At 43.0% G+C, this 22,062-nt stretch overlaps 1 protein-coding gene across 1 annotated transcript in view; it reads right to left on the bottom strand.

The window, feature by feature from the left end:
- DNAH7 (dynein axonemal heavy chain 7) overlaps positions 1–22,062 on the bottom strand; it is a 438,794-nt gene that overhangs the window by 205,767 nt on the left and 210,965 nt on the right. The window contains exons 34-37 of the mRNA XM_040357086.1: positions 21,354–21,575; positions 18,537–18,734; positions 3,736–3,891; positions 227–395 (exon numbers count right to left, since the gene is read on the bottom strand). Coding sequence (XP_040213020.1) covers positions 227–395; positions 3,736–3,891; positions 18,537–18,734; positions 21,354–21,575 — 745 coding nt within the window. The remainder of the gene's footprint in view (positions 1–226; positions 396–3,735; positions 3,892–18,536; positions 18,735–21,353; positions 21,576–22,062) is intronic.

Below are 22,062 nucleotides of genomic sequence, written 5' to 3' on the forward strand. Positions count from 1 at the left end.
TTTCTTTGATGGGTAATATAAGTAAGGAGTCAGTACACAGAGACCTTACACTAGCCATAGTAGCTTATGTAGCTTACAGGACTATTCTTCTTCCCTCCACCACCTGCTGGAGTATATACATATACATGGTTCAGGAACACCTACCAATACAGGGCATCTATAACATATTTTAAACCTTACTTACATTTTAGCAACTTAGTCACACATGTCCTACTTATTAAATTACCTGCTGGTCCCATAGCACACATGATTTGTATGTCAGTTAATTTGATCATTGAGCAGTCTTTCAGATCATACCAGTTCCAATGATCTAACCACTGACGCAGCAATTCCACAGGAGGTTGGGCACCATAGACCTCTCTGGCGGGCATGTTCACATCATCTACAAATACAATCTGAAAAAAAAGAAGGTATGTCAACAGATAACCCTAGAATAGTTTAAACGTCTTCTCATGACGCGTACACACGGTCGGAATTTCTGACAACAAATGTTCGATGTGAGCTTTTGGTCGGATATTCCGACAGTGTCTAAGCTCCATCGGGCATTTGCTGTCGGAATGTTTGAGAGCTGGTTCTTGTCGGAAATTCTGATCGTCTGTATGCAATTCCGACGCACAAAAATCCTACGCATGCTAAGAATCAATTTGACGCATGCTTAGAATCATTGAACTTAATTTTTCTCGACTCGTCGTGGTGTTGTACCTGACCGCGTTCTTGATGTTCGGAATTTCCGACAACATTTGAGACAAGTTTGAGCGAACAATCTGTCGGAAAGAAATCCATTGGTCTTGTTGTCGGAATGTCCTGTGTACGCGGCATAAGTCTCCTAAAAGCTCCATGCATGTGTAATAGTACATAGCAGGCACTTCCAAGTACCTACATGTCAGTTTCTCTTTCCAATTGAGCATCTGAGTAGCATAGAGTCCCAGGATGACTTGGTGTGCAAATTTCCTCCAGCATGCCGAACACCCAAGGATTTATGGACCCCAGGTTGCACAAGATAATAACTATACAGATATACAAGCAGCATCAAGAGAATTTTCCTCCAGTGATTAAAGAAAGGCAAGGTCTCTTTAAAGTTATTAGATATACTGTAATATACTCGAAAATATCAGGTTTGTGTAAAAGATAATACAGTGCATCCGGAAAGTATTCACAGCGCTTTTCCACATTTTTTTTTGTTCGTCTTATTTTAAAATTAATTAATTTTTTCCTCAAAATGCTACAAACAATATTCCAGAATAAAAACGTGAAAGAAGTTTGTTTAAAATCTTTGCAAATTTATAAAAAAAAAAATCACATGTACATAAGTATTCACAGCCTTTGCCATGACACTAAAAATTGAACTCTGGTGCATCCTGTTTCCACTGGTCATCCTTGAGATGTTTCTACTTGATTGGAGGCCACCTGTGGTAAATTCAGTTGATTGGACATGATTTGAAAAGCAACACACCTGTCTATATAAGGTCCCACAGTGCATGTCAGAGCACAAACCAAGCCATGAAGTCCAAGGAATTGTCTGTAGACACCCAAGACAGGATTACACCGAGGCACAGATCTGGGGAAGGGTACAGAACAATTTCTGCAGCATTGAAGGTCTCAATGAGCACAGTGGCCTCCATCATTCGTAAATGGAAAAAGTTTGGCTGAAATGTTTATTTTTCACACGGATAACACAGGCTTTGGATGTGAAAGCCTGTGTTATCCATGTGAAAAATAAACCTTTTTTCGGAAAATACTACACCATGAAGCCTTCTTCTGTTCTGTATTGACCGAGATGTTCTATACACTTCCCAACTAAGGAGCGATTCTTGGAACAAAGCCTCTTGTGGCGGTCCGTTTTGGTAGCCGGGGATACATCGCCTCTTGTTAGAAGACTGCAGTTGGACTCCCTTCGTGCCAGCAGGCTGATGCATGAGCGTTTTTGATCTCCACTTAGTGAGATCCTACAAATCTGGTAAGCAGTTTGCGATACTATATGCTGTAACACATCATTGATTGAAGATCCTGTGTCTCTTTGGGAGCTGAATACTTCACGATTCACACATGGACATTTTTAGTTTAAATATTTAGATAATATTCACTGAATAGAAATACATTTTTGAATGAACTTATTTATTGAGTGCACCCTCATTGCACATATTGGTTTATTAAAATTTTATGTGTATTTTAGTGTATGCGCGCTCTTCTCCCCCTTTTTCCAAAGGCTGTGAATACTTATGTACATGTGATTTTTTAAAATGTTTTAATAAATTTGCAAAGATTTCAAACTTCTTTCACCTTGTCATTATGGGGTATTGTTTGTAGAATTTTGGAAAATTATGAATTTAATCCATTTAAAGATAACTTTCCGGATGCACTGTATCAGGGTGTATTTAAAATACCTTGTTTTAACCTTTTATCTAAGCGCAGCAACTAATTATTTGAGCACATAGGAGAGTACACATGTGCTCACTACATATGTAGGCTCTTCTTTCTGGTTGTGCCCAGCTGATCTTCTCTTATCTCAAGTCAACTCTAGCAGACAGGGACTCACTAAAATTATTAGACTTTCCAATATGAAAGAGCTAAAGTGTTCATTAATGCAGACCAAGATCAAGGCCCCCTAGGCTTTAGGTTATACAGAAAACATGCTTTCTTGATATCGAGGTTGTCTTTTATGGAAAAAAATATTGATTATATAATATAATAATATGCAAAATAACAAGAACAAAGAACATTGCATTTATATCTCATACTGAACTTCTACACTTTTTTGTACATGCAAGGTTTATTAATACAAATTCTGCAATGGCTTTTATTGTCCAGAAAACTCACAGACTATGGGGTAGATCCACAAAGAAAGTACGCCGGTGTATCTAGAGACACTACAGCATCTGGGTTAGATCCGACAGGCGTACGTCTTCGTACGCCTTCGGATCTTAGATGCAATTTTTCGACGTCTGCTAGGTGGCGTTCCCGTCATAAAATTAGCTATTTTCGACGATCCACGAATGCACGAGCGGCCGTCGCATTCTTTTACGTCGTTTCCGTTCGGCTTTTTCCGGCGTATAGTTAAAGCTGCTATCTGGTGGCGTACTCAATGTTAAGTTTGGCCGTCGTTCCCGCGTATAATTTTGAAAATGTTATGTTGTTTGCGTAAGTCGTCCGTGAATGGGGCTGGACGCCATTTACGTTCACGTCGAAAACAATGACGTCCTTGCGACGTCATTTGGAGCAATGCACCCTGGAAGTTTTGACGGACATGGGCATGCGCAGTTAGTTTGGCGCGGGGACACGCTTCATTTAAATGAAACACGCCCCCTACTCGCTGCATTTGAATTCCGCGCCCTTACGCCGCAAGAGATACCCTACGCCGCCGTAACTTACGGCGCAAGTTCTTTCAGGATTCAAACAATAGCAAAGTAAGTTACAGCGGCGTAGCGTATCTCACATACGCTGCGCCCACGCAGATGTATGTGGATCTGCCCCTAAGCCTTTTAGAACCCTTTAATTAATGATCATCCTCTACAGTTATTTAAATAGCATGTCCATTCTACCAACACAGCTATACGTATACCTGTCTGCAGGAAATTACGTGGTTTTGATCTGAAAGTGCACAGACAGACTTTAGTGGACATGTCAAACCTCTTTACATACAGTTACATACAGAAAAAGAGATATAGCATTGCACAATAAAAGTACTCCTTGCTTATTATGCATACATTAAAGCAAGATTACACATGATATTATTACCGTTTTCTTTCCCAGTGGAGGACCAAAGACGCCTTTCCTTCTCTTATCCAGTTTAGACATTATGATGTTTTGAGTCTGAGCTGCTGTGGTCTGAGCAGAGAAGTTTATCAGCAAAGGTTTGTATGTTTCTTTTTCCAATTGATTCAACAAGAAGTCCTAGAGGAAAATAGGTCAGATAAATTAAATATTTCTTCACGATTTTGCTATTTTTAGTTGGTAAGCATACACATGTAACCAAAAAAGTGTTTATTACAAAAAATGTAATCCTGATTTATTTTTATTTTTTTTCAAAAAAGTTGAGATTTGCATAACTTAGCTGCCTAAATCTGTGGATCTACTGATCATTTTGACACATGATTGAAAGAACCCTAGGCTTATGCATTGGTTTAATCATACATTTGTTTGAAATACCCAGGTTTGTGACAGGTTCAATTAAAGTGGTTCTAAAGGCTGAAGTTTTTTTTTACCTTACTGTACATAGCACAAGCCACAACTGTATATTAACAGGCTCTCTCCCCCTGTCAAAGTCAGGTATTTACAAGCCGTTGCAAGCCCCAACGATTAGATTGCACGGTGCCACATGCCCCAATTCCAAAGAGGTGTCTAAAAGGTAGCACTCTTGTATAAAAATTGTCCACATACAAGTTGTACCCTTTTCAAAATAAGAGTGATACCAAGTCCCAAATAATTGCTTGCTGAGTAGAAACTGTTTGAAAACAAGGCAGCCAGAAAACTTATTCAGGGACTCATCTATCCAGACATCTTGTTCGGGGATATACAAGGCTGCAAATTTTTGGTTCAAGTGATTTACGAAGGGCGGAATTTTGTGGGACCCATCATATCCAGGGTCACCCCAAGAACGACAGAGTACATTGTCATTAAAGTGCATAAACCGCAAGATCTGCTCGTATCTAGTCCTGGCCATGGCAGCAGAGAACAGGGACACATGATGAATTGGTTCAGTGGACTAACATGACCGCAAATCACTCTTTTTAGTAATGCCCATTATGAGGGATAGGCCCAGAAAGGTTCTAAATTTGGAAACCTTGATAAGTTTCAATGCGAATTGTCTGGCAAGGGTCAAATTTGGGTTTGCAGCGTTAAATTGATCAGCATATAAATTGCTTTGGTCCGCAATAGCTCGGTACAGATCTCCTGTGAAAAACAGCTCATTAAAAACGAAGGGGAGATAAATCTGCTGTTTCCGCCTGAATTCCGGGTTGAATGGGGGAAGTAAGGGTGCTGCAGAATCTGTGGGCTGCCAATCAGGATTTGCACCTGCATCAGGAAGGGCACTATGGGACCTACGAGTCTGTGTTTGAATTCTTGGTGGCTGCGGGACACTACTACTGCTGCTAGCCACCGCACCAGCTTGAACTGCACTATTGGGACTCGCCACATCACCTTTGGGATAAATTACAGTGGAGACTGTCATGCCTCTCCGTCCAACATCAGTGCCTGACCTCACAAATGCGCTTCTGTATGAATGGTTAAGCATTCCCATAAACACACTCCTAAACCTTGTGAACAGCCTTCCCAGAAAAGTGGATCTGTTATAGCTGCAAAGGGCGGGCCAACTCAATATGAACTCTACAGACTAAGACTGGGATGCCATTAAAGTTTATGTGTGTGTAAAGGCAGGTGTCCCAATACTTTTAGTAATATGGTGTGTATAAAAAAACAGAAAGAAACAAAAGAAGCCAAGAAAGGAAAGGTAAAAAAAGTAAAGGAGGGAAGTGGTAGAGTGGCATTCCTGTATTCCATGGCTTCCAGCCAAATCCAGATGTGGACGCTGGCTCATAACCTACAACAGGCACTATCCTAATGCCCTGTACACACGATCGGAATTTCTGATGGGATAAAATCTGATGGAATTTTTCGTCGGAATTCCATTCAAGCTGTTTTGCATACACACTGTCAGACCAAATTCCGACCGTCCAAAACGTAAAAGACTACGACGAGCCGTGAAAAATTACGTTCAATGCTTCCGAGCATGCATCGACTTGATTCTGAGCATGCGTGTTTTTTTTTCCACACAGACGATAGGAATTTCCGATAAGAATTTTTTCCATCGAAAAAAAAAAACATGTTCTATTTCTAAACTCTGATGAAAAAAGTCAGATGGGCCCACACACGGTTGGCATATTCGATGAAGAAATTCTGTCTGACTTTTTTCATCGGAAATTCCGATCGTGTGTATAGGGCATAAGCCTAAGGGAGATGGATCAAGTGAGGGGAGTTTCTAGGAGGTCCCAGTTTGTATTATTTTAGTTTTATTTGTAATACAAAAAAAACACACACACAAATTACAAGAAAAGGAAAACATTGCAAAATGTGCTGAAAATGTAGCTCATTATGAGAGCAGTCCAGTTTTAATGTAAATATCTTTATGGCTGTTAAGCAAAAGCAGATCCATTACTGGCATTAATGTAGTAACATTTTAAAAGTAAACGTGCCTAAGAGCAGTGCACCATGAGATGCTTTTTACTCTTTCACATCAATGTTTTATGTATAAAAACATTAGCAATAAACAATACAATTTTATAAAAATAAATAGTACTTCTGACAACATTTCACTCAAAATAGCTATGTCATGTAGTATCTTGGCAGATATTTATACAGGAAAAGGAAGAGATGGTCCACTGCATCCATCATGTTGTACACTTACGAAAGTTGAGAACTATAGCTTTAGAATGTGCTACTCAAGAGAATATTTATGTTTAAAGAAGTCGGAAATGACAGAGGCATTCCGCAAGCAATCTTTTACGCACTGCTTAGGTTTCAGTAATATTTTAAAGAATACTCTCAAGAAGTTTTGACCATAAACCTTTCACTGTAAATCACATTAAAACTATGTAGCTTGTTTTAATAGAAAAACTGTACATTTAAAGTTAAAAAAAATATAGGACACCTTTGCTTATGTGTCACTCTTACATAAATCAGTTGCGCTCTGATAGAACATAAATTTCAGAAATGTCCGTATACCTAATAGGTTGGCAAATTAAATCTGTATTAGCAATAAATCCGACATACAACAGAAGCATAAGAACTGACATACAGTAGATGTTCTGTGGCAACCAGAAACAATATGATTGAAGTTTTTGAAATGCTCTAATTAAAACAAGAAGATAAACACATACAATTATGAGGCAGTAGGGACTGCTTAGATTATTGTAGGAAAAATCATTTGGGAACTCCTGCTCCAATAAACATTTCACCACTTGATATTTCTTGATAGATGATTGAGTGGTTCAGGAATTGTTTGTTAATTCATTCATTTACAATGCTATGGGGGTTGTTGACACCCTTTAGAATTCAGGCCACTGCATTAAAATTGTTAGTGCTTGTGTCTGATTCATATACCTGTCAGAGACAGGTACATTAATATGTTGGAGTCTGGCACTAAGGTCACACCTTCCTTGCGGGCACTCCCTCTCTGGCCACTGTACCCATCACACAGACAGGTGCATCGCCGAGAAAATTTATTGTGCGATCAGCAGAGCCTAATGGGAAACTAAGGGACTAGTTCCCCATCAGGTCAGCTTTGCTGTTAATTGACTGTAACAGGTCAACAATGGCAATACACACAGTTCAATGACAACAGGTGTCCCTTAATACATCTGCCAGAATTGTATAAATATAAAAATATTACTTTCAGTTCCTTATTTTTATTCAGTACCGTATATACTCGAGTATAAGCCAAGTTTTTCAGCTCATTTTTTTGTGCTGAAAATGCCCCCCTTGGCTTATACTCGAGTCACCTTTTTGCGCCTGATCTCCTGGATTTTGGGGATCCGGTACCATCCGGCCAGCCAAAGGTCCCCTGGACACACATGTAGCCCCACTCTTCCTCTACAAGTGTGCATAGTTTGTTGTCTGGGGGACCTACGGCCGGGGAGCACCGATTTTTCAAAACCGGGCACCGCTTCCATAGACTACCATGTTAAAAGGTAATTTCTCCAGTGATTTTGGGGACCTGGTACCAGCCAGTCGTAGGTCCCCTGGACCTGGAATTTGGCACACATGTAGCCCCATTTTTCCTCTACAAGTGTGCAAAGTTTGTTGCCTAGGGGACCTATGACCGGGGAGCACTGATTTTTCAAAGCCAGTCACCCCTTCCATAGACTCCCATGTTAAACGTCAGTCTAGTCATGGACACAGTGAGGCATGGGCACAGTGAGGCATGGGCACAATGAGGCATGGGCACAGTGAGGCATGGACACAGTGAGGCAAAGTGAGGCATGCAGATGGACACCCTAGGCTTATACTCGAGTCAATAAGTTTTCCCATTTTTTTGTGGTAAAATTAGGTGCCTCGGCTTATATTTGAGTCGGCTTATACTCGAATATATACGGTATTTCTCAACTGGTCATTTCACATAATCAGTTTTGTTTACAACATGCAGTGCTCTATTAACAAAATCAATTTCTAGTCAATCGGAAAATTTACCCTTTTAGGCAGTTTTGATTTTTACAACCTTCAAAAAAATAAAAATACAGTTAACGTAAATAGCTTGTTTAGCAATTAAACAATAAACCACTAAAGTAAGAAAGGCCATATACAGAGCTCTTCTGTTACATGCATTCATGAATGTCAGGAAACAAGAAGAATACTTTAGATATATGACTTATTTTTACAGCAACAACATATTGTACAAAGAGAATATTCACATTTATCAAGGATCTTACAGTCTGATACCACTACCATATTCATGCTTACACTATACAGTATATCTCTTTGGTAAACCTTCATTTATGTCTCTTTGGTAAACCTGCATTTACTGTATATTATATGTTGCTATTCCCATCCACCTTAAACTGAACATAGACTGACTGCACAACCCCTACCTCCTCAAAAAACTCCATGCCATTGGTCTCCACGACTGTACTCTGGTTCTCTACTTACTTATCCAACCGTACTTTTAGCGTTACATACAGTTCATCTTCCTCCTCTCCTCTTCCTTTCTCTGTTGGAGTCCCCCAAGGTTCTGTTCTTGGACCCCTCCTTTTTTTAATCTACACCTCCACCCTGGGGCAGCCTCCCACGGCTTCCAATACCATCTCTGCGCTGACGACTCAAATCTATTTCTCTACCCCGCAAACTCACTCCATCATTCTCTTCACGTATCACTAATTTACTATCAGATATATCAGTCTGGATGTCACACCACTTCCTCAAACTTAATTTATCCAAAACCAAACTTATAATTTTTCCTCCCCCACGTGCCTCCTCCCCCGATCTCTCTGTCAAAATCGATGGCACAACTATAAACTATGAGGTGGCAATGTTATTTGCTAAAAATTGCAAATCTTTTGCTGAGGGTGACTTTATGAAAGAATGCGTTATGAAAATGATTGAGAATATCTGTCCCGAGAAGAAGCAAGAGTTTGCCAACATTTGCCTGTAGCGCGAAGAATTGAAGAGATTTCATCAGATATTAAGATTTTGACTTCTTTTCAATAGCCTGTGATGAAAGCACGGACCTATCTGACATAGCTCAGTTGCTGATTTTGATAAGAGGGGTGGACGATGAAATGAATGTGACTGAAGAGCTACTTGACCTCCAGAGCCTAACGGACCAAACAAGAGGAAAAGATTTATTTGTTTCTGTTAGTTCTGCCATAGATGACATGAAACTGCCTTGGAACAAACTTACTGGGATTATTACTAATGGGGCACCTGCCATGGCTGATTAACAAAGTGGATTATTAACTTTATCTGTAAAAGGTGATTAAAGAAGGAGGCAAAGCTATTAAACTCGATTGTATCATTCATCAACAAGTTCTGTGGTAAACATCTCAAATATGACCATGTTATGAAACCGGTGCTAAAGACTATTAATTGTATTTGCACTAAAGCCCTGTGCCACCGCCAGTTTAAACAGTTTCTACTGTACATCCAAACTGAATATGAAGATGTTTTATATTACAAAGATGTAAGATGGCTCAGTCGGGGGGCCTGCACTGCAGCATTTCTACTCTCTCAGAAAGGAAATCTGAGAATTCTTGGAAACAAAGGGACAACTATCTGATCCTATTTAGTTGGCTGATTTGGGGTTTCTAGTTGACATAACAAAGCATCTGAATGTACTGAACACAGTCTTCAGGGGAAAGTTGCAGTGGTGAACCAGCTTTATTTACACCTCAAAGCCTTTGGAACAAAGTTGCAACTTTTCATAAGGCAGTTGTCACAAATACAGCTCAATAACATACATTTTTCAGCGTTGCAGGAAATAATGAAAGGTGTTCCACAGGACCGTATCAGTGCGCAAACAAGCAGGTATGCAACAGACATCACATCTCTGGCTGGGAGTTTTAAACTGCGCTTTCAGGACTTTGAAAAGGGTATCAGCCTTTTCTCCTCTCCATTCTCTGTTGACCCCGATGATGCTCCAGATCAGCTGCAGCTTGAGCTTTGGGAGAATCACTATGCAAAAATACATCCTATAGAGTGTGCTTCCTGCTAAGTATTACTGCACAGTGATTTTGCTTCATTGTTTCTGTTTCGGTCTGCTCAGACTGATTGAAAACAACTGTTTTGTTTATGTTGATAAGTGATTTTATCAGTTGTTTAGCAACGTTTGTTACTGCTACACCATGATCTGCATATTGCCATTAGTGGAAGAACTTGAGATCTGTATACCCAATACAATTACCAATATATGGAACAGCAAGCAAATAAAATGTAAAAAATAAAGAGGTTTACAGACACACATATAGGTGATACGCGAAAAATTTGAATATCGTGCAAAAGTTTATTTATTTCACTAATGCAACTTAAAAGGTGAAACTAATATATGAGATAGACTCCTTACATGCAAAGCAAGATAGTTCAAGCCGTGATTTGTCATAACTGTGATGATTATGGCTTATAGCACATGAAAACCTCAAATCCACAATCTCGGAAAATTGGAATATTACATGCAATCAATAAAACAAGGATTGTACATAGAACAATATTGGACCTCTGAAAAGTATAAGCAGGCATATGTACTCAGTACTTGGTTTGGGCCCCTGCCTCAATGCGGCGTGGCATGGAAGCCATCAGCCTGTGGCACTGCTGAGGTGTAATGAAAGACCAGGATGCTTCAATAGCGGCCTTCAGCTCTTCTGCATTGTCATGTCTCTCATCTTTCTCTTGGCAATGCCTCATAGATTCCCTATGGGGTTCAGGTTAGGCGAGTTTGCTGGCCAATCAAGCACAGTAATCTCACAGTCATTGAACCAGGTTTTGGTGCTTTTGGCAGTGTGGACAGGTACCATTCCTGCTGGAAAGTTAAGGCAGCATCCCCATAGAGCTTGTCTGCAGAAGGAAGCATGACGAGCTCCTGGTAGACGGCTGCGTTGACCCTGGACCAATGAAGCACAGTGGACCAATACCAGCAGGTGACATGGCTCCCCAAATCATCACAGACTGTTGAAACTTCACACTGGACTTTAAGCCTCTTGCAGTGTGTGCCTCTCCATTCTTCCTCCATACTCTGGGTCCTTGGTTTCCAAATGAGAAACAAAATTTGCTCTCATCAGAAAAGAGGAATTTGGACCACAGAGCAACAGACCAGGTCTGTTTTACTTTAGCCCATCGCTTCTGACGTTGTTTGTTGTTAAGGAGTGGCTTGACAAGAGTAAGGCCGCGTACACACGATCAGTCCATCCGATGAGAAAGGTCCGAAGGACCATTGTCAACAGTTAACCGATGAAGCTGACTGATGGTCTGATGTGCCTACACACCATAGGTTAAATAACCGATCGTGTCAGAACGTGGCGACGTAAAACACAACGATGGGCTAAAAAAAAAGAAGTTCAATGCTTCCAAGCATGCGTCGACTTGATTCTGAGCATGCGCGGGTTTTTAACTGATGCTTTTGCATACTAACGATCGGTTTTGACCTATCGGTTAGGCATCCATCGGTTCAATTTCAAAGCAAATTCTAATTTTTTTGACTGAAGGTTAACTGACCGATGGGGCCCACACACGATCGGTTTGGACCGATGAAAATGGTCCTTCAGTCTGTTTTCATCGGTTTTGACCGATCGTGTGTACGCGGCCTAATACGACATTTGAAGCCCATGTCCAGGATCCATCTGGTGTGTGGTGGCTCTTGAGGCACTGACTCCATCCTCAGTCCACTCCTTGTGAAAGTCCCCAACACTTTTGAATGGCCTTCTCCTGACAATCCTCTCCAGGCTTCGGTCATCCCTGCTACTTGTGCACCTTTTTCTTCCACACTTTTCCCTTCCACATAACTTTCTATTAATGTGCTTTGATACAGGACTTTGGGAACATCCAACTTATTTTGCAACTACCTTTTGAGGTTTTCCCTCCTTGTGTAGGGTGTCAATGATGGTTTTCTGCACTAGTGTCAGGTCAGCAGTCTTTCCCATGATTGTGATTCTTACTGAACCAGACTGAGAGACCATTTAAAGGCTCAGGAACCCTTTGCAGGTGTTATGGCTTAATTATCTGATTAGAGTGGGACACTTTGAGCCTAGAATATTGCACCTTTTCACAATATTCTAATTTTCTGAGATTGTGGATTTGGGGGTTTTCATGAGCTGTAAGCCATAATCATCACAAGTATGACAAATCACGGCTTGAACTATCTTGCTTTGCATGTAAGGAGGTTATCTCATATATTAGTTTCACCTTTTAAGTTGCATTAGTGAATTAAATGAACTTTTGCACGGTATTTATCAGGAATCAAGTACTCACCGAGACCGAACTGCCGAGGGTGGTTCACCTTTACGACCAAGCGCGCCCGCCCACTGAGTTTTGGAACAGGTGGCGGAAGCACGAGGCGGTACCGGTGCCAGTGGAGAAGCGTTGACCGGTGACGGTTGTAGATGACAGGTGCTTCTGGGTGACTGCAGACGGAAACAGGAACAAACGATACTGAAGCCGGATAACCGGTACTGAAAGAGTCCAAGAAACAAACTGGAAAGTCCGGGGTGCAAGCCAAGGTTCGGGGAGCAGAGAAGACAGCAGATCCGGGTCACAAGCCAAGAGGTTCAAGGGCAGGAGAAACAACAACAGAGTCCAGGTCACAAGCCGAGGTCGGGGTCAGAAGAGTTCAATAGAGTGGTGAAGCAATCCGAAGTCAGGTTCCAGGTGAGAGGTGAGTCGGACGGAATTCCAACAGGAAATGGTTTCCAGAGACACAGGTTCAGGAAGTAGCTGACGATAAACCAGCAATCTGTCTACTGACAGGAGCTGGTTTAAATAGGGCAGTCACGCTGGTGATTGGCCCCGAGAGGTCACATGCGTATGCGCACACGCCTAAAGTGCCCAGTTAGCCGCCGGGAAGCCAATCTACTACGCTGGTGTGTTAAAGGAGGAAGTACAGCGCTTTGGCCCTGACAGTGCCCCCCCCCAAGGGGCGGACTCCGGACGCCTAAACTGGCCATCAACTCCGGATGCTCCTGGTGAAAAACACGAATTAGCCGAGGGGCATGCACATTTCTTGAAGGTTCCCATGAGTTGTCTTCTGGAGGGTAGCCCCTCCATTTGATCAGGTATTGGAGTTGTCTCCCCTTTTTTCTACAGCTCAAAATGGCCTCGACCTCAAACTCCTCTTCTCCATCAATCTCCACTGGTGGTGCAGGAAGAGCTGCCCTTCCCTGAAAAGGGTCGGGGATGGTAGGTTTTAGGAGGGAGGCATGAAAAACCGGGTGGATTCTATAAGAGTTGGGTAATGAAAGTTCAAAAGCTACTTCGTTGATCTTGCGTTTGATTCTAAACGGGCCAATGAATCTCGGACCTAGCTTCCGGGCAGGAACTGGCAACTTCAAATTAGCCGCGGAGAGCCAGACCTCTTCCCCAATTTCAAAAGAGGGACAGTCCTTCCTTCCCTTATCATAGAATTTCTTATAATCCTCTTGGGCTTGCTGCATTACATCCCTGAGTTTCCGAAAGTTAGACTGTAAGGTGGTTATACGTTCCTGGGCAGCTGGGACAGGTATCTCCGGGAGAGGGTCTGGCAGGAAGGCCGGGTGAAAACCGCAATTAGCCCAAAAGGGTGTTTGGTTGGTGGTAGTGTGAACAGAATTATTGTAGGCAAACTCCGCGGTGGGCAATAGAGATGACCAATCATCTTGGGAGGCGGAACAAAAACATCTGAGGTATTGTTCAAGAGTTTGGTTCGTCCTTTCCGTTTGCCCGTTGCTTTGCGGGTGGTAGGCCGATGACAAACATGTTTTGACTTCCAGGGATCTGAAAAGCTCTCTCCAAAATTTAGAGGTAAATTGGACCCCTCTGTCTGAGACAATGGTTTTGGGGACCCCGTGAAGCCTAACGATTTCTTTGAAGAAAATTTTCGCCGTTTCGGCAGCAGAAGGGGTTCCAACCATGGGTAGAAAATGTGCCATTTTAGACAGGCGATCCACGACTACCAGGATTGTCGTGAAGCCCTCCGATGGAGGTAAATCTACGATGAAATCTAGAGCAATATCAGCCCACGGACGTTCTGGAACTGGCAGAGGCTTAAGTAACCCCCAGGTCTTGGTTTTAGGACCCTTGTTGCGTTGACAGATTGCACATGAAGAAATGTAAGTTTTACAGTCTTGTTTCCATTTTGGCCACCAAAAATAACGGGAAAGTAGTTCAGAGGTCTTCCTTGCCCCAAAATGACCGGCTAACTTACGGTCGTGGAAGGTGCTCAGAACTGATTGCCTGATCTCGGTGGGAACGTAGATCCTGTCTTGAAGCCAAAATAAGCCATCGCGCTCCTTTAGTGACGATGATACTGGGTCCGAGATTTGTCTGGATGCAATTTTGATGGAATTTAACAGATCAGTTTCAGAAACCAAGAGAAAATTCCGGGAAGGCAGGATGGTACTTGGTTCCGCTGTGCAAGGAGTCTCTGGGAACATCCTGGAAAGTGCGTCCGCCTTTCCATTTTTCGAACCAGGCCTATAAGTAATATGGAAATTAAATCGTAAAAAAAAAAGAGCCCATCGAGCTTGTCTAGGTCTCAAACGTTTTGCGGAGCGCAAGTACTCGAGATTTTTATGGTCTGTAAAAATTATAATCGGGTGAATTGCTCCTTCTAACAAGTACCTCCACTCCTCGAGGGCAAATTTGATAGCGAGGAGTTCTCTGTCCCCTACGTCATAATTCTTCTCTGGAGTTGTTAGTTTCCTGGAGGCAAAGGCCACGGGATGGAGTAGGGACTTTAACCCTTGCCTTTGTGAAAGAATGGCTCCTAGGGCTGTCTCAGAGGCATCCACTTCCAAAGTAAAGGGCAACTTTGGATCAGGGTGCCGTAAGACAGGTGCTGAAGAAAAAATCTTTTTTAGTTTCTCAAAAGCTTCCTGAGCCTCCTGCGACCAGTGAAAATGGCTGCCTTGGTGGGTAAGTTTGGTGATAGGAATCACGATGGCAGAAAACCCGACGATAAATCGCCGGTAGAAATTGGCGAAGCCAATAAACCGCTGCACTGCCTTCTTATCCACTGGTGTCGGCCAGTCTAAGATGGCTTTGATCTTCTGGGGATCCATGGCGACCCCGCCGGTGGAGATGACAAAACCTAGAAACTGTATCGTCGTTCTTTCAAATTCGCATTTTTCGGCTTTCAAAAATAATTTGTGTTTCCTGAGGATAGTAAGAACTTTCTTGACGTGGTGCCTATGAAGCTCAAGAGAAGGGGAAAAAATGAGGATGTCGTCCAGGTATACAACTAAAAAATCGTCCAAATACTCACGAAAGATATCATTGACCAGATGTTGAAAGGTGGCCGGGGCATTGCAGAGCCCGAATGGCATGACGAGATATTCAAAATGACCGAACCGTGACCTGAAGGCGGTCTTCCATTCATCCCCGACTCGGATTCTAACAAGATTGTAGGCACCCCTCAGATCCAATTTGGAAAACACCTGGGCATCTCGAAATCTCTGAAAAAGCTCTGGTATGAGAGGCAACGGGTACCTATTTTTGATGGTGATCCGGTTAAGTTCTCTGTAGTCGATACAGGGTCGTAACGAGCCGTCTTTCTTTTGAACGAAAAAGATACCTGCCCCCGCTGGAGAAGAAGAAGGTCGGATAAAGTTCTTTTGTAAGTTTTCGTCGATGTATTCCTTAAGAGCCGCAAGCTCGGTTTCAGATAACGGGAAGATGCGGCCGAAAGGTATTTCAGAGCCAGGTAAGAGATCAATCGGGCAATCATAAGGCCGATGGGGAGGGAGAGAGTCAGCCTGCTGTTTATCAAAAACGTCTTTAAATTCATGGTAAACAGAGGGGACGTGAGGTGGAAGTTCAGGTGAGGTTACCACAGTTGAACAGGTGGCTACCGTGGGTGCGCAGCAGTTTTGGGCACAAAAGGAAGATGTAAAGTTGACCTCTTTCTTCAGCCAATCGATGCAAGGTTGATGTGTTTGCAACCAGGGAAGTCCTAAAATAATAGGAAAAAGCGGTGAAGGAATGAGATCTAGTTGTAGAAATTCCTGATGACCTGAATCGGTAATGGCTAGAAGAGGCACAGTTTCCTGTGAGACTAGTCCCGATTTAGGAAGAGAGCCATCGGCCAAATGTATTTGCAGGCGTTGATCCTTATTGCGAAGGGGTATGTGGAGTTTAAGGGCTAATTTGGAGTCCAGAAAATTACTGCATGCACCTGAATCAAGGATGGCCGGGAGGCGGATGGTCTTTTCCGGTAGCTGTAAAGAGACGAAGAGTACAAGATGAGTTTGAGAACTATTTGAGACATGAAGGTTGAAAACGGGTTGAATCGGGAACTTACTCGGTCTTATGGGGCAGGTGCGAAGAAAATGACCGGTGGCACCGCAATACAGACACAAGTTATTCTGGCGTCTACGCAGTCTTTCCTCACTGGTGAGAGGAGTTCGAACCAGTCCGAGTTGCATGGGTTCCGGGTCTGGAAGACTGCCGTGTTGAGGAGCCACAGGAGGGGATGCAGCTGAAACTACCCTGGGTGGAACCCAAGCAGGGCGTGAAGTCTGGAAGCGCTCAGTGCGTCGTTCTCGTAAACGTCGGTCCAGCTGGGTGGCGGACTGGATCAAGGCCTCTAACGAAGCGGGAGCCTCGGTTCTTGCCAACTCATCCTTGAGAGTTTCTGAGAGTCCCTGGCGGAATTGGTATTTTAGTGCTGCGTCATTCCAGCCGGTGTCAGCTGACCATTTGCGGAATTCCGCGGTATAATCCTCTACCGGACGCCTCCCCTGGGTTAGATTATGGAGGACGGTCTCAGCAGAAGCCATACGCTGCGGGTCATCATATAACTGAGCCATATGATCAAAGAAAGAGTCCAGTGAATCTAGGATCGGACTTCGTTTTTCCATTAGGCTGTGCGCCCAAGCCTGGGGTTCTTCGGACAAGAGGGAAATAACAAATCCAACTTTCACGGCCTCGGAGAAAAAAGTTCTAGGCTGGAGGTCGAAGTATAAAGTACACGCGTTTTTGAACGCCCGGTATTTTCGGCGTTCGCCAGAAAAACGCTCCGGAGGAGGGACCCGAGGTTCCGGGTGGATCAATCCGACAGCTGAACTGGGAATGGACTGTGATGAGGAAGTCCCGACAGCAGATGCAGCAGGTGGGGGTGCTACCCCAGGAGACCCAGTTAACTGTTGTAGACGGCCATCGACTTGGACATATCCCTCCTGAAGTTTCTGCACCGCCTCGGTAAGCGCGGACACCTGCTGGCAAAGTGTCTCGAAAGGTGAACGCACCCTGTCGGTCTTGGACATTTTTTTTTTTGGCTGGTTTATACTATCAGGAATCAAGTACTCACCGAGACCGAACTGCCGAGGGTGGTTCACCTTTACGACCAAGCGCGCCCGCCCACTGAGTTTTGGAACAGGTGGCGGAAGCACGAGGCGGTACCGGTGCCAGTGGAGAAGCGTTGACCGGTGACGGTTGTAGATGACAGGTGCTTCTGGGTGACTGCAGACGGAAACAGGAACAAACGATACTGAAGCCGGATAACCGGTACTGAAAGAGTCCAAGAAACAAACTGGAAAGTCCGGGGTGCAAGCCAAGGTTCGGGGAGCAGAGAAGACAGCAGATCCGGGTCACAAGCCAAGAGGTTCAAGGGCAGGAGAAACAACAACAGAGTCCAGGTCACAAGCCGAGGTCGGGGTCAGAAGAGTTCAATAGAGTGGTGAAGCAATCCGAAGTCAGGTTCCAGGTGAGAGGTGAGTCGGACGGAATTCCAACAGGAAATGGTTTCCAGAGACACAGGTTCAGGAAGTAGCTGACGATAAACCAGCAATCTGTCTACTGACAGGAGCTGGTTTAAATAGGGCAGTCACGCTGGTGATTGGCCCCGAGAGGTCACATGCGTATGCGCACACGCCTAAAGTGCCCAGTTAGCCGCCGGGAAGCCAATCTACTACGCTGGTGTGTTAAAGGAGGAAGTACAGCGCTTTGGCCCTGACAGTATTCTAATTTTACGAGTATCACCTGTACAGAGATAAAGACAAATGTTTATACAGTAACTTCCTCCCAAAAACACACACACACATTGTATCCCCATGAAACCTAGCTGATTTCCAAAAATGTAATAATGCAATAAATATGCTTCTGTAAAAGAAAACAATTTATACCAACCAACCAGTCCCCATGCCAGTTTTTAGAATCTGTGCACTGTTAATTTGAAAAGCCACCCTGGATGATATCTACATCTGACACACTTTCAGGTATGTTAGATTCTTCCCTCCCTTGCCACATTCTGTGGTTCCTCCTGTCAGCCTCTGCCACATTCTGTGGTTCCTCCTGTCAACCCCTATGTCACTTTAGTTATTTTGAATAGAAGCTGAAATAAACAAAAACACAAACATATAACTACTTACAATGATGTAGGTACTTTTCCCAGTACCCGTTGGCCCAATAAATACAGAAGGCTTCTGGTGTGTTGTCAGCAACTTCATCAGTGCAGTATATCTAATTGTATCCAAGGTAGGCACGATTATTTCATTAAACATTGTATCACGTGGTATAGGTGGCACTGAGCTCAGATCTTGTGTCCACATCTCCCATATTCCAGTTTCCTGCAATTTTGTACAGTTAAATATTTTACATGATAAATTAGAAAAAAAAAGATATGACTTTGAGAACAGAAATATCACAGCTGGAAGTCCTGACTTGTTTTTAAAAAGCACAAGATACAGACTTGTCACTTTAATCCTGGCTTCACTATCTAGCGAGCCACCTACATGAAACATGCAGTCATTAAAGACATCATGCATAACTCTTTCAGACCAGTGACTCCGAAGCTAGTAAAGCCAGAATCAGGATTACAGTGACAACTTCCACAGGGAGCCACAAGCATTCACGGATCACATAATCTTGAGTTATTTAACAGGCTGACAAAATCTTCAAGAACACCTGTGACCAGATTATGGACACTAAATGATTTACATATTTTTAACAAGCAGTATAAGAGCTTTAACACTCCCTTCGCTAATCTTTGTAGCTGCAGGTACTGTGATGGCAAGGACTTGGCAACCTCTAATATAAACGCGTAGCAGGTGCTTGTTAGAAACTGACTTTCAGCCTCCGTTCACATTGGGCCAATTTGACATGCAATTTGACATATCAAATCGCATGCCAAATCAGAGCCTATTGCCGGCAACAGCACCGTTCGAATGTGTGCAACACTGCTGTGCACTACTTTTGGCGACTTCGGGGGCAATTTCAATAGACATCTGTGGATGAACCCGCCCAGACTGAAATGCTGGTTTGAAATTGTGTGGATTTACCTGAACTTGCACAATTTCAAACCTGCATTCGGTGTGAAGCTAGGCAAAGTGTTTGTAAAGGCAGAATATTTTTTACCTTACTGCATATTTTGCAGTAATGTAAAAAACCTTCTGCATGCAGCTCCCGCCACAGCTCCCCCTAAAAACATACCTGAGCTCAATCTTGATCCAGCGATATGTCTCTCACTCCTGAATGGCTTAAATGCAGCAGCAGGAGCCTGCTGTCAATCAGAGCCAGTGACGAGGAGTGGGGGGTGGGGCTGAGCCCCCCTCTATGTGTCTTATAGACACGTGGAGCGGGGCTTGAGAGCCTGCATAATTCCCCCCATAGCATTGCTATGCGCCACACAGAGGGGGGGGTGGAGAAGGTGGAGTCAGGAGTGACAGTAGGGGACCCAGAAGAGGAGGATCAGGGCGGCTCTTTGCAAAACAATTGCACAGAGCAGTTACATATAACATGTTTGTTATTTTAACAGGACTTGAAGCTACAAAGTTCATTAGAGGGTTGTTTAAAGCAATTTTATGGCTTGTTTAGAATATTCAAATACTTTAACCAGTTCATCTTTCACACCTGTTACTCCTTATGGACCAGAGCAATTTTTATATTCCTAGCACACCGACCGCTTGTCACCAACAGCTTTCAAGAAAAGCGTCTGATCGGGAGCCAGCCCAACAGGCTTCCATTTATGTGACTGCTATGAGAGTCAATCACAGTAGCCACTTGATACAGAAACCATATCACCCCCTGGACATTAAAGCCTACTTAAAGGGCTGCTGGAAGGCAGCCTTAAAGGGTTAAGTTAACAAAGTAATACATATATTAATTTCAGTACAAACAAGGCATCCTTTTTGCAAATAAGTGGAAATTTAATACAATTCAGTTGTAAAGGCTAAAATTTAGAAATAGAAAAAAATCAGCATCAAAATAATAGCGAAGGAGAGAAGGGGACAAATATGGTAATTGGAGCTGATTTGGGTTAACCATGAACAAAGTTTTATTTTTATTTTTTTTACTTGCCATGTCTTTTTAGTCTTTTTTTTGAATTTTTAGATTTACTATGAATCAACCAAAGAAGTTACTAAAGAGTGACTAGGCTGCTGTATTCAGAAGTGGCTAAGCACTGCATCTGGACTTAGCAGCACTGAGCTATGGCTGCCTACAACATGGAAGGTTATCTACACTTTTTATATTGCCAGAGAATATGTATGCAAACTGTCCAGAGCTGTTCAGTGACCCTGACTGCATGCTCTTCTTCTACACAGCCAAGAAAACCTGTTCTGTAGGTCACAGAGGCGTTTGAGTAAGACCCCTTTCACACTGAGGAGTTTTTTAGGTGCTTTAGCACTAAAAGTAGCGCCTAAATACCGTCCGAAAAACTCCTGCCCTGCAGGCTCAATGTGAAAGCCCGAGGGCTTTCACATTGGAGCGGTGCGCTAGCAGGACCACTCCAAAAGTCCTGCTAGCAGCATCTTTGGAGCGGTGAAGGAGTGGTGTGTTTACCGCTCCTCCACAGCTCCTTCCCATTGAAAGCAATGGGAAACCACAGTAATACCGCCGGCAATGCGCCTCTGCAGAGGCACATTGCCGGCGGTATTAACTCCTTTTCGGCCGCTAGCGGGGGTTAAAATCGCACCGCTAGCGGCCGAATACGGCCGCAATTCCCGCCCCAGTGTGAAATGGGCCTAGTACTGAAAAAAAAAAGCCACACAAGGGAGAAAACCCCATCCCACCAGACACCAAAAACTTTTACTGTATTACAGAGAAAGTTTTGTCTTGCACTTATCTTTTCTCACTTGTGGTAAGATCCATTTATATTTAACCATAAGAGATGGTTTAATCAGCCAGAAAACATTTGTGCTTAGGTGCATAAAATAGCATTCTTTTGTTTTAACAGAGAAATTGCTGACCTGCTTCACAAATCGATAGTCATATACTGTGTGCTCCTTGGGAAAGGGAACAGTAAAGGGTTTTTCAGGTGGATCCACTGGATGGAGAATTTTAAATCGAATTCTTGTTTCCTCACTTAGTGGCCCATCTGTGATTTCTCTCAGGAGTTTGTCAAATTTCAGGCGGTCATTTTCTGTGCAGCTTCCTCCAACCGACCAGATCATAGAAAACAAAAAGATGCCCTTCAAAAAGAAACAATACTGATTTAGTGAGTTTTGACAGTTAATCTGCTACATGTTATTAAGTTATATAGTATCATATTTGTCTATGAAATCATCTATTTCCAGACAGACCATGCACATGTTTTTAATATCTTCAGAGAAAAAGGGATTATGTATGGGTTAAAATTAGTCACAGAGCAAGCCTTTCAACACAAATAAATCTGTACTGTAGGTCAAAGAGGTTTTGCAGCATTTAAAAAAACACTGGAAACAAACGAGGATCATCATTTCTCTGATAGAATTATCCCTTTAATTGCTTTGGGCCTTTTCCAAACAATTTGCAGTCATAATAAAATGATATGACAGGTAGCAAGGTACAGCACTATGGCACACATTGCACACATATCACACATGGCACAACAGCAACCTAGAGTATGTAATATACCCACAGCCTGATTGGTCCATCGACCAATGGTGCTTACATCAGTCTAGTGCTGGAGCAGACATG

Source organism: Rana temporaria, chromosome 6 (assembly GCF_905171775.1).
Source record: "Rana temporaria chromosome 6, aRanTem1.1, whole genome shotgun sequence".
NCBI classification, from domain to species: domain Eukaryota; kingdom Metazoa; phylum Chordata; class Amphibia; order Anura; family Ranidae; genus Rana; species Rana temporaria.